We start from the raw sequence: 13,407 nt of genomic DNA on the forward strand, positions 1-13,407 counted from the left end.
TTTTTTTACTTGAATACTATTGTCCTATTGTATGAGCGGATCGTGAGGGGGCAATATAATACGATCCAGGGGTTCTATGTAAAATATAAACAAAAGTTGAAAAGTTGGGAGATTGTGATTCCGTAGATTTTTTATTTAAGTTAAAAACAATGTTATGTAACGCGCTGTTCGAACCCCCTCCCCCCGTATGACGCGTCGTAACGTTTTACATAACCCTCTCCCCCAACGTCATTATCATCAGTAGCTCGACAACCCTTTTTGGGTCCTGGCTTGTTCTAGGATTTTCCGCCATTCTGTTCTGTTCCTTGCTTTGTTCTTCCAGTTGGTAATCTCAAGTGTTTTCAGGTCTTGTTCCACTTGTTCCATGTATCTAAGTTTGGGTATTTGGGTCTTCCCTTTGACTTTCTCCCTACTGGTGTTTGCCTCATTATATGTTTTGGTGTTTCGGTCTCCACCATGCGTTTAACATGGCCCATCCAGCGCAGACGTCCGATCTTTAAGGATGTTATGACGTCGGGTTCGTTGTATGTTGCGTATAGTTCAAAATTATATCTTCTGCGCCATACGTCATTTTCTTTCACCCCCTTATAATCGCTTTTCTACAGTGTCCATGTCTCTGATCCATTAATAAGGACCGGTTTTATCAGGGTTTTGCCTATTTTGCATTTGGTTTTTCTCGTGGTGTTGTAAGATCTTAGATTTTTAATTAGTTCATTTACTAACTTGCGTTACCCTCTCCCAACTTGCGTTACGTAATACTTTAAAGCTTCCAAAGTAGATTAAATTACACTTGGTATGATAAAAAAACTATCCAACGAATTCTTTGTTTTAATCCAGTAACACTCTAATATAAAAAAGTTATATCGATAAAACGAAACTTACCAGCAAGCAATTCTAAGCATACAGGAATCATTTTCAAAAAATGTACCCTATTTTGATAATAACCGCTTCCTGTATCAAGATACTTTTATGTAGCACTCATTGTATTATTAATTTTCTTATCTTAGTTGGCAACTAACATGTCAATCTCGACAAAAAAGTATCTCTAGGTACTAAATAAATTATTTTTCAAACTCTTTCAAACTAGTTTGACAAACAGTTTGAATTTTCAAACCTGTACGATTGATCAGTTTGACTTGACTTGAATTATTTGTCAGAAGGATTGACTTGAGTTTGACTTGAAATTTAGTCAAACTCAAGTCAAGTTCAAACATTCAAGTCAAACTTGTGCAACTCTAGCTTCGAGTCTCTTCAGTGATGCTTCAATTAAGGTCCATGACTCCACGCCATATAAAAGAACGGAGAATACGTAGCATTTTAGTAAACGAACTTTTATTTCCAATTTTATTACGTGGCTGTTAAAGATTTTTTTCATTTTGACGAAAGCTGATCTTGCCTTCTCGATCCTTATCTTAATTTCCGTCGATTGGTCCCACTGTTCATTTAAGTTTGCACCCAAATAACAAAAGTTGGTGATTTGTGTTATAGGTTGTTGGTTAACTAGTAATTGACCAGGTGGTATCCTATTTTTGCTTATAACCATGTATTTGGTTTTTTTGATGTTAAAATCAAGCCCAAACCTGCTACTTACTTCTGCCACCCTGGAGACAAGTGTCTGCAGACCTTCAAGACTGTCTGCAAAAATGACAGTATCATCAGCGTATCTTATGTTGTTTAATCGTTCTCCGTTTATAAGTATTCCCTCGTCTATGTCCGTTAGCGCTAGGTTCATAATGTGCTCATTATAGGCTATCAACTATTAGCACAATATAATTATCTGCAAACCTCAAGTGGCGAAGCTTTTCTACATTTATTTAATGGCCTTGTCGGTCAGTTTTGCCCTTTAGTAGTTAGAATGGATTGGGATCAATCGCCAAATGGAAGAAGAAGCACAGGTCGTCCACGGAAAAGTAATATTTTACTAGGGTAAGAGGTGACATCGAAGAAAAAAGGCAATTTGCCTGTATAAAAGAAGAAGAATCGTTGGAAAGTGTACGTGTTCCGAATAGATGATTATGTTTGTATATTAGGACACGCGCCAACTCGTAACTCTTAATGACAAACTTTTTCAAATCAAAATGTACACCGGTCAATTCGTAACTTTTTTACTACCTGACCCACCCAACTCGCAACTTATACAGGTGAATTTGAAACCATTGTTTAATTCTAATACACCAGTTAGTTAATTTAAAAGGTAAGAAACAAATTTGAACAGTAGCGGATTAAGCCAACACGGGGCATATAGTATTATTATGTAAGCGAATGGTTCTTGGTTTGCTTAAAAACATGTTGTGTATTATAATATGTACCTATAAAAAAATAAAAATTTAAATCTCTTAATAAAATAATTGAAACAATATTATATGTATAGACAAGGGCGGATCTGTAAAAAAACGTCTATTTGCGGATGTGCGAGGTGTCATTCGGATTTTTGCAGATGAAGTTAGGTGACAACTTCAATAATAATAATTCACTTATGCTCCTTCTCAAATATGCCCGGAACATTATTAAAAAAATTAAAATATTTCGAAAAACATGGATTTTTTTTCTATTTTCTTTGCTTATAACTTTAAAACGATTCATTTTGGAGCAAAGTCGTATGGAAATAAAATAAAGATAATTGAATTTTGTATGATATACAACTAGTTAAAAATGTCTTAAATTATTACCCTTTCTGTAAAATAGCAATAAATACAAAATAAGGGTGCAAAATAAGCCTCTTTTTATTCAGTGTTTTTCAACAACTTTGGTTGCACTTAGAACCTTCGTAATTCGCACAGAAAATCCTTATAACATACTTAAATCGTCCACCAAATTTCATTAAAATCGACCGGATAGATTTTGCATAATAATTTTGCAATCTAAATTTTTTAAAAAAAGTTCAAATTTTTTAAAAACTTTACATACACTAATACACTTTACAGAATTAAAATCGGATTATTTAAGTGGCCTCAGCATTGTTTTAAAGTTATAAACAATTTTTTGGCTTATAAACAAATACAGTGAGGACGTTTGAGTTGAAATAAATTCATTTTCTGTAGAATGGGTGTCTCTGGAGATAAATCCCGAAATAGGTCAATTTTTATTTTTAAATTCTAATTTTTTGGTATAGATATATCATACTAGTGACGTCATCCATCTGGGCGTAATGACGCAATCGATGATTTTTTTTAAATGAGAATACTGGCCGTGTGATAGCTCATTCGAAAGGCTATTTAATTTTGTATTCACTGATATAAACATTAACATAATTATTTATATTTATAACATATAAAAAAGAATGTAGGACGGTAATCTATTTAAAGTAAAATACATTTTACTGCAATCAGAAAAAAGAAAAAAATGTGAATTTGAAAAATAAACATTGCTTTTCGCTTAAATTAAATGTTAAAACTGCTAAGAGGCTGGTGAGTGGCAACTAATATTTAATTAAGTGAAAAACAGTAGTTGTTTATCAAATAAAACATTTTTTTCTGTTTTAGGACAACAGTAAAATGTATTTCAAATTAAATAAATTATATACATACATTCTTCTTTTGTCTCAATTTAATTTAAAAAAAATTGGGCACCCTTTATAAATAATTATATGTTAAGGTTTATATTAGGAAATAGAGGATTGCATATTCTTTCGAACGAGCTATCATACGACCCCTATTCTCATTTAAAAAAATCATTGATTACGTCAGCGTTTCCCAACCGGTGGGTTGTGGTCGTGACCCACTAGTGGGTCGCGGGCAGATTTCAGGTGGGTCCCGGCGTGGCTCTTACAGTAGCTGAGTAGCGTACATTATATATCATCATGGGTGAGGGATGGGTTGCGAATATGAAAAAACATCAGAAGGTGGTCGCCAGACATAAAAAGTTGGGAACCACTGGATTACGTCATCATACCCAGATGGATGACGTCACTAGTTTGATATATATATACCAAAAAATTTATAATTAAAAAAAAGAAAAATCGACCTGTTTCGGATTTATCTCCAGAGTTGCCCATTCTCGGAAAAATGAATTTATTCCGTCTCAAGCGTCCTCTCTGTATTTGTTTATAAGCCAAAGAATTGTTTATAACTTTAAAACAGTGCTGAGGCCGCTTAGATAATCCGATTTTAATTATGTAAAGTGTATTGGATAGGTAGAGTGCCTCTTTATATGGGACCGTTCAAGTATTACGTAACGCAGGTTGGGAAGGTAGGTCAAAAATCTTAAAAAATTGCGTTACGTAATAGTTAACCCGCCATTACACGCGCTATGAGGGAATCCCTCACCATATTTGTTTATAACCAATGAAATTGTGTAAACTAATACGATAACCTTAAGCACCCAGGAATGCCTTTAGCATGGTTCATGAGAGGGTATGAAAAAGTTATAGAATATTTCAGGCGGTCAGTGTGCTGTGTGATAGTTGAAAGAAGAGACATCCCTCTTCAAGTGAGGGAATTCCTCACTGCGCGTGCAATCACAGTGAAATCACGTTTCTATTATCTCAAAGAAACTTTTAGGTTTTTATTTAATATTTAGGTAGGTTTAATTAAAATATTATTGTTTGGATTAGGTTAGGAACAGTGGCACACCGAGGGGGGGTTTGGGGGTTAAAATCCCACCCAGAGCATATAGAAATATATATAAAAGAAAGTAGGAAAATGTAACTTGTCTTTCACAAATAATACAAAAAACTTTCGGTGCCCAAGCAAAACCCCTCCCCCCCCCAGAGGAAAATTCTAGGTGCGCCACTGGTTAAGAACCCATTTTTAAATTTACCTATTCTAATTGGGAAATAAGCAACAATTTAACTTGAAAAATTTATTTTATTGACGTTTCGAATTCCACCTCGGACGTCGTTATCAAAATACAAAATATTAATAGTTAATTACGTAAATGCCACAAAGAAATAGCTTCAGAACAGTTGTTAATTTTAATTTGTATTTTTAGTAAAATTAATTCGCGTAAAGAACGTTAATTTCTTCAGTGGCTTGCTGAAATTGAAAATTAAGACAACTTGCTTTTGATCTATATTATTTTTACTGTTGTTTTGTTAAATTAATAAAAAGAAATGGTTTACGAGACTTTCTATAATATGTGAGTACAACCCATTTTTTATATTTATACATGTTGACATTCATTTTTCCTCGAAATAAGTCGAATTGATGTAGGTGAGGGCGACGCTCATACGCGTGCAACCACGTCACAATAGAAGACGCGTGTAACGGCGGGTTAAACGCCCATTACAGTGCGTTACGCAGGGGGAAGGGGTCAAAAATCTTCAAAAATCGCGTTACGTAATACTTGAACGCTCCCTATGTAAAAAAATTAGCAAACCTCTAAATATTCTACTTTTTGTTCAGAAAGTTTTTAAAAATTTGAACTTTTAAAAAAAAAATTAGATTGCAAAATTATTATGCAAAATCTATCAGGTCCATTTTAATTAAATTTGGTGGACAATTTAAGTATATTTTAAGGATTTTATAATAGAATTAAGAAGGTTCTAAATGCAACCAAAGTTGTTGAAAAACACTGAATAAAAACAGGCTTATTTTACCCCCTTACTTTGTATTTATTGCTATTTTGCAGGAAGGGCAATAATTTAAGACATTTTTAACCAGTCGTATATCATACAAAATTCAATTGTCTTTATTTTAGTCCGCTGCGACTTTGCTCCAAAATGAATCGTTTTAAAGTTATAAGTAACGAAAGTAGAAAAAAATCAATGTTTTTCAAAATTTTTTAATATTTTAATTTTTTTATTAATGTTCCGACCATATATGAGAAGGATCATAAGTCGATTATAATTATTGAAGTTGTCACCTAACTTTATCCACGTTCACTCATTACGAAATCTGCTATAAGTATTTCAGCCATTTTAACAAAATTTATTTCGACTTTCTCATGTAACGCGTCCAAGAGATAATACATAAATGATAAATAACTTTTACACCACCTTCAAAGAGGGTAATTTATACAGGTACATACCTGGAATACCGGTATTAGATTATCAACATCGTTAGTAATTACTTAGAAAAGTAAGTTACAAATTCACCGGTACTTGATGGGTTACCGCAAAATTACCTGCGCGCAAGAGTTACCAGTTGGCCTGCAATAGGGAACTTGCACATTTTTTTTGTTACATAATAATGTTCAGTTTTGTTTAAAAATGAGATTTCCAAAATTCCACGCTTCAAAAACTCGTAATAACTTAGAAATACATATTTACAGGGGCGTGCAGTCCATGGAAGCAAGGGAAGCATTGCTTCCCTTGGTTTCCGTAGTAATGCCGTACCATCTGAGTAACTGAGATAATTTTAAAAAAAGTAACTGAGATAATTTTAAAAAAATTGAACAAACACATAATAAGCAGGATTTTAAGTTGCGTACGAGAATATTTAATTATGTAGTACAAGCAGCAAGTACCTACCTAATAAGAAAAGACAAACGTATTTTACTCTATTTTTGTCATACAGTAAATAACTAAGCAATGAAATAGGTACCCATACTAGTATAAGCAGCGCTGTATGCTGCATCCTTCCGTACTCGGACCATGATCGTATTTCTACGGTGGTATTCGGAGTTATATCGGCATAATAATCTGATTTTTAAGTTGCTTCTCTCCAGCGACTCAAGCCTATGTAAAAATCATCGGGGTTAGATGGTGAGCGGCGAGTTCAAATTTGGGGCATATCTGTAGCTTATAAGCAGTTTTGTCAATTGCATACGAAGATGTTTTTGGTGAATTTAAATGGGATTTACCAGCATTTGACAATGACGGGCTTCGTTGACTGATTTTTTGAAAGTATGAAGATGGATTTTATTGAATTATTTATATAAATAAGTACATAGAATTATTTATATTATAAATACTAAATATAAATATTATTTATATAAATATATTATAAAATATGTGTGTTTTGGAAAATGGTGAAAATGTGAAATGTGGGATACAGAAACCATAAATAGCTTGAGAGGATTTTTGGATAGTTTAAAAGATTATTTGAATTTTACTTTATAACTTAGCTTTTTTCAGAAATATTTCCATTCTCCGATAATTTATTTAATGTATTGCAATGCAAGATAAACGAGATTGGTTTCTGTGTAAAAAAATTAGCGTATTTAAAGATATTATTAACAAAAAGAGAGAGATGACTTTGAAAAATGCTCGAATAATATGATGGCAAGAAGTTAAGTTAAGCCTAAAAGGAAACGAATAGGTACGCACTGATAATGTTGGAGATGTCGAATCGTGCTACCGCCAACTATACAATTTACCAGATTTTCGATCAAATATGTCAACGAATGGAAAATAGGTTTTAAGAATTTTGATGACCGAGACTTTCTTTAGCTGTGCAATTTTAATACATTAAAAAAACACATTTTCCTGAAAAACAAACAAAATCTTTGATGCGTCTTTATGGACAATATTTTGACTTGATTTCATTAAGTTCAGACCTAACAGCTTTATATGAGACTGAGGATATTGAGTATTGACATAAAAAATATTGCCAGTGAGTTACTAATATTTTTTCCACCTACCTCTACCGAAACTATACATTTCCTGACCTGATTGTAGGGAGGAAAGGCGTACCTACTTTTCGTCCCTAGGGAGACAAGGTACTTTTACTCCCTAGGGAGTATACCTAGTAGCATGTATCCGTTTTATAAAGGATTTTACTTGTTTTCTTTTCCAATTGAATATACATAATCTGATTAAAGAAATGTCACAATATCCACGTTTGTACAAGGAAGTTATAGACAAGTTTTCGAAAAATGGTAGAAGAACTGAGTTACATTATAAATAGGTGTTTTTACAATTTTTTTTATAAATTGCTTCCCCTGTTTCAAATTTCACCGCACGCCCCTGCATATTTAAAGTCTTCTGCGGTATAAAATAGTTCATACGACCCGTGACGTCACATAGTTTTACATTAGTTATTATTATGGTTATATTTCGCTGTGTCTAGGTACACTCTAACGTGTACGCAAATAAAAAAGTTAGGTACACGCGAATTAAACTTGATCAAGCCAGTGACTTCATTATTTAACGTGCGCAGTGACTGTATATTTTGGTACATGCTATTTTGATATGTTTAGTGTTTGTTTGATAGAAAAATACTTGTTAAGGGAAGGGAAGCAGAACTATTTAGATGTTTCAAACTTAATTGTAATAAATCAATGTATATATTTATAAAAGTATATATTTAGGTTAGCAAAATAAATATATGTATTTAGTTGATATGACACGTAAAAAATATTGCTAAAATAATTTTTATACGTAAGTTAATTATTATAATCAACTATTCTAAATGGGAAATAAGCCACAATTTAACTAAAAAAATGATTTTATTAACGTTTCGACGTCCAAATCGGATGTCATTGTCAAAATACAAAAATTAGTCAGATTAAATAAATTATTAGAAAAATTTTTTACTAAGCAACACCATTTTTGTTTAATTTAATAATATTTTGTATTTTGACAACGGCGTCCGATTTAGACGTCGAAACGTTAATAAAATCATTTTTTGGTTAAATTGCGGCTTAGTTCCCATTTAGGATAGTTGATTACAAAAATGCCACAAGGATAATAGCTTCAGAACAAGTTAATTATTATTGTGAAAGCTTTAGGTCTTCTTTTTATTTTAATCTTTTACGGTAATACATACTATTTCATTTATAACTAAAAAAAATATATATATATTAATTTATAGTCTCTTATCTTTTTCGTACTGTTTTAAAATGTTCTTAAACTCATTAAAAGAATTAAATAATTGTCCACACTCCGTAGTTAATTTAAAAACAAACACTAAACAAATAAAAAATAAGAAATCACTGACACTCTTAACTTTTTTATTTGCGTACACGGTAACGTATACCTAGACACAACCTTATATTTAGGTATATTCTTCTTATCCTTCTTTAGTTTATTGGCCTCTACCTACTTGGGTATTTGGCAAGCTCATCGTCGTGGAATAAGTCAAAAATATTTATATTCTAATGACATTTATCGTATGTCATTGTAATAATATATACCAGTTTGTTAAAATTGTAGTTTTATACTGTTTTAAAGGAAAGGAACGAAGGTTTACTATTGAAAATAAAACCATTTTGTAAAAGTACGAATTTTTCTATGAATAGTTCAAACGATCAAAAACACTTGTAACGTCACATAAATGTATTTTCTACTGACGTTTATAACGTCTAATTTAAAATTCTGTTTACTTTATTGGAAGAATGTAAATGTAAAACCAAGTGACGTCACGAAGCGTTTTGGACCACCTGTTTTAATTTGAATTGTTAATCGTCTTTAGGGCCAAACGAAAGACAAACAAAACTTTTTTATCTTTGATACATGTTTTAAATTATGTTGTGTTGTGATTTATAACATTTTTTTCAAATTTAAAAATTTATGCAAGTTCCCGATTAGGATGGGGGATTAAAATAGTTACGAATTCACCGGGACCCGTATATTAAACATTAACAGATTTTGTAAACAGCAATCTAACTATTTCGAAAAAACTACCTGAATAGTGATTAAATGCGCACATACGTACGATCTGTTTAGTAGTTTCCAACATAAAAATTGATTCATTGTTTAACAGTCAATAAAATTTTACAACCATATCCAGAAGTAGCAAATATTTGACATCGTGATTACTTCAGTATATTATATTAACAATTTCCGTGTACGAATTATTACACAAAACAAGTGAGGTAAAATTATTTTTGCGTGGAACCAATAGATTTTTGTTGAGAGCAGAATGCCTGTCTCTGATGGAATAATATGGATTTCGAAAACAGTCAAAGAATTTCGAAGGTAAACAATTATATTTTATTTAATATCTTTATAAGTAAACTCAAAACACGGAAAAAAGAAGAAAGATTTACCTAACAATAAAACACTAAAAACTATTTTCAATATTTCAACAAAATTTAAGTATTAAGTACAATTTAATGTCACTATACTTAGCTGTGATGTACTCTCAAGGGTATACCACTAGTCCAGAGAAATAAGGTTTTTGTCGGGACACTTGACCAGCCAGGTTGCAAATAGATTTTTTGGGTACTCTACTATGTACCTAATACATTATAAATACAAAAATGCCCGTCACAGTTCGGACGAGAAACTTGTTATTAATAAATAAGGGTCAAAAATGTCAGTTTTTTCGTTTAAATCGCTATAGGTACAAATAGGGTAATTGTATATATTATTTAGAGTATTCGTATTTTAGTAGATCAGTCAAGGTTTAAAATGGCACATTTTGAATTTTTTCTGATCATTTTTTGCTTCGGAAATTGCAATAAAAGACTAAAATTTCAAAAATAAAAAATGTGCTATAACTTTTGCAAAAATTGCCTTAAGACTTTCATATTGCACGAAAAATTGAGTCGAACATTCCGTATAATGCACAAAAAATTTTAAGACGATTCGTCAATTAGTTTAAATTTTATTCAATTTGTTTATCGCAAAGAGCTTTTTTTCGCAATGTTATTGTTCAGAAATCAGAAAATAATAATAGCATAGCAATTCTGTGGAAACCACATGCAAGAAGAATAGTTATATTTTCAAAGTGTTGAAAAAAATCATTAAAAAGTCGTTTTTATCACTCCGAAAAAAGTTTAGCAAAATAGAGTCATTTTTGGCTTAAAAATAATTTGAATAGCTTTGTTAATATTGACTATAGAGTAAATCTACTTTAGGATTTTAAAAGCTGGTAATTTTTACACGAATTTTTGGATAAAAACTTTTTGCCTACGTTAATTAGGCTCAAATTTAGCCACTTTTATTATTTAATTCGCAGTTACTTCTATATACATCAAATTCTCCTGTAACAGTGTTAGTTACCATACTACTCCGAAACGGCTTGGCCGATTTTTATGAAATTTTACACGTATATCCTATAGGATGGAGAAGAGGTTTTAACCTATTTTTTATAGACATAAGTTATAAGGGGGTCTGCCCCCCTGACATTTTTTTTATTTCTTTGGACAACATTATTTACCTTAATTTTATATGATGTAGAATTAAAAATACATTCAACCCTTAATTTTCACTCTTTTATCACGAACCCCTATTTGTTAATAGCCATCTATATATTTACATCTATAAAATTCTCCCCCACAGTGTTAGTTTCCATACTTCTCCGAGACCGCTTGACCGATTTTTATGAAATTATATACCTATGTATATTCGGTAGGTCTTAAAATCGGTCGTAATCTATTTTTCATATCCCTGAGTGATAAGGGGAGTTCCCCCTAACATTTTGTAATGTTAGGTGGGGATGTGTGTACATGACGTACTCTATAAGACTACGAGTACATACAAATTAAAAAAATTATGATCAAAATCCATCAACAAGCTCCGGCGATATTAATCGCAGCATATGATTGCAGAATCAATTTTATTTTTTGAGTGCACGGATTTTATTAATTCCCCTCCACCGACCACGAATTAATTCCGTTCGGAGCCATTTTTAAAACTTTATTAACCACTCTGTTGAGGTTCAAAGTTTACTCAAACTTTTACACATAAACTATATATCTTCAACTTCAAAATAGTTCAAGTTAGGTTGCTTAATTGTTATAAACAAAGTAGCCGTCAATTAAATAAAAAAAGTGGCTAACTTTAACCGTAATTAACCTAGGTGAAAAGTTTTTCTTTGAAACTTCGTATAAAAATACCAGTTTTTCAAATCACAATGTAGTTTTAGCCTGTAGTCAATATTAACAAAGTTATTCAAATTGTTTATTAGCCAAAAATGACTCTATTTTAGTAAAATATTTTCTGAGTGGCAAAAATGACTTTTTAATGATTTTTTTAAATGCGTTGAAAATATGACTATTGTTCTTTCATATTGTTTTCACAGAATTGTTATATCATTATTATTTTCTGAACAATAACATTGCGAATAAAAGCTCTTTGCGATAAACAAATTGAATAAAATTTAAACTAATTGACGAATCGTCTTTAAATTTTTTGTGCATTGTGCGGACTGTTTGACTCAACTTTTCATGCAATATGAAAGTCTTAAATTCATTTTCGCAAAAGTTATAGCAAATTTTTTATTTTCAAAATTTTAGTTTTATTTTGCAATATCCGAATCAACAAATGATCGGACCAAAATTAAAAATGCGCTATTTTAAACCTTGGCTCATCTACTAAAAGAAAAATATTATAAATAAGATATTTAAACACCCTATTTTTACCTGTAGCGATTTAAACAAAAAAACTCCCATTTTGACCCTTATTTGTTAATAACTAAATTTCTCGTCCAAACTGTGACGGGCATTTTTGTATTTATAATGTATTAGGTATATAGTACCCAAAAAACCCATTTGAAACCTGGCTGCTCAAGTGTCCCGAACATGGTATATTTTTGCCTTATTTCCCTGGTGTACACAGGCAGTTCTGATCACTCTATAAAGAGGAAACATATTATTATGTCAACTGATGAACGTGATGGTGGTGGTAGCCCATAAAAAAAATTTAATTAAGCTGTCTCTCCATAATTATTATTATGTTTTAAACTGAACATATTTTATCCCTATTTACAAGAAATATTATTTCCTCCAAAAAACATATAAAAAAAAGATAATTTTCCATAAAAAATTAAATTTTGCATTAATACACGTTGTGTCCTTATTAAGTCGTGTATCCGCCATTCGGATTAAAATTATTGCTTGACTTCTACGTGGCATACTACCTGTTAAAGTACCAAGAGATTCTTGAGAAATTTCTCCTTATAAACGTGGTAACAGTTCTCGAACTTGTTGAAGGGCCTGCGGAGGGGGTAAAGGGGTATTACCAAATGAGGAATTCCATGCAAATCCCAAATTTCTCTAATTATCGTCAAGAAGAAAACTGATTTCCAATGGCTACCTGAAAATTAACAATAATATACTCAATAATGTCCCTCCCCTCTGTACATCTCACCATTTATAGGGTCCTGACAAAGGTAGAGATATGTTCTTCCATCGGAACAGATTCCAGCCCAAACCATAACACCACCCCCCCCCCAAATGGATGAACCATTTGACACGGTCTTAGTACCCTTGTTCTTGTCCATATACGTGCTCGATGGCTATCTGAAAATCGGCAATATCTGGATCATCATTACCATCATCATCATCATCATCATCATCATCATCATCATCATCATCATCATCATCATCATCATCATCATCATCATCATCATCATCATCATCATCATCATCATCATCATCATCATCATCATCATCATCATCATCATCATCATCATCATCATCATCATCATCATCATCATCATCATCATCATCATCATCATCATCATCATCATCATCATCATCATCATCATCATCATCATCATCATCATCATCATCATCATCATCATCATCATCATCATCATCATCATCATCATCATCATCATCATCATCATCATCATCATC

At 31.8% G+C, this 13,407-nt stretch overlaps 1 protein-coding gene across 9 annotated transcripts in view; it reads left to right on the forward strand.

Annotated features, from left to right (window-relative positions):
* LOC114329435 (G protein-activated inward rectifier potassium channel 3) overlaps positions 1–13,407 on the forward strand; it is a 202,949-nt gene that overhangs the window by 158,830 nt on the left and 30,712 nt on the right. Inside the window, exon 1 of one of the 9 annotated variants that reach the window (XM_028278537.1) lies at positions 9,729–9,799. The exons of the other annotated variants lie outside the window; for them this stretch is intronic. Coding sequence (XP_028134338.1) covers positions 9,744–9,799 — 56 coding nt within the window. The 5' untranslated portion in view covers positions 9,729–9,743. Of the gene's footprint in view, positions 1–9,728; positions 9,800–13,407 lie in introns of those variants that run through there. 9 annotated transcript variants of the gene reach the window in all.

The sequence above is a fragment of the Diabrotica virgifera genome, chromosome 1, assembly GCF_917563875.1.
Source record: "Diabrotica virgifera virgifera chromosome 1, PGI_DIABVI_V3a".
In the NCBI taxonomy this organism is placed as follows: Eukaryota; Metazoa; Arthropoda; class Insecta; order Coleoptera; family Chrysomelidae; genus Diabrotica; species Diabrotica virgifera.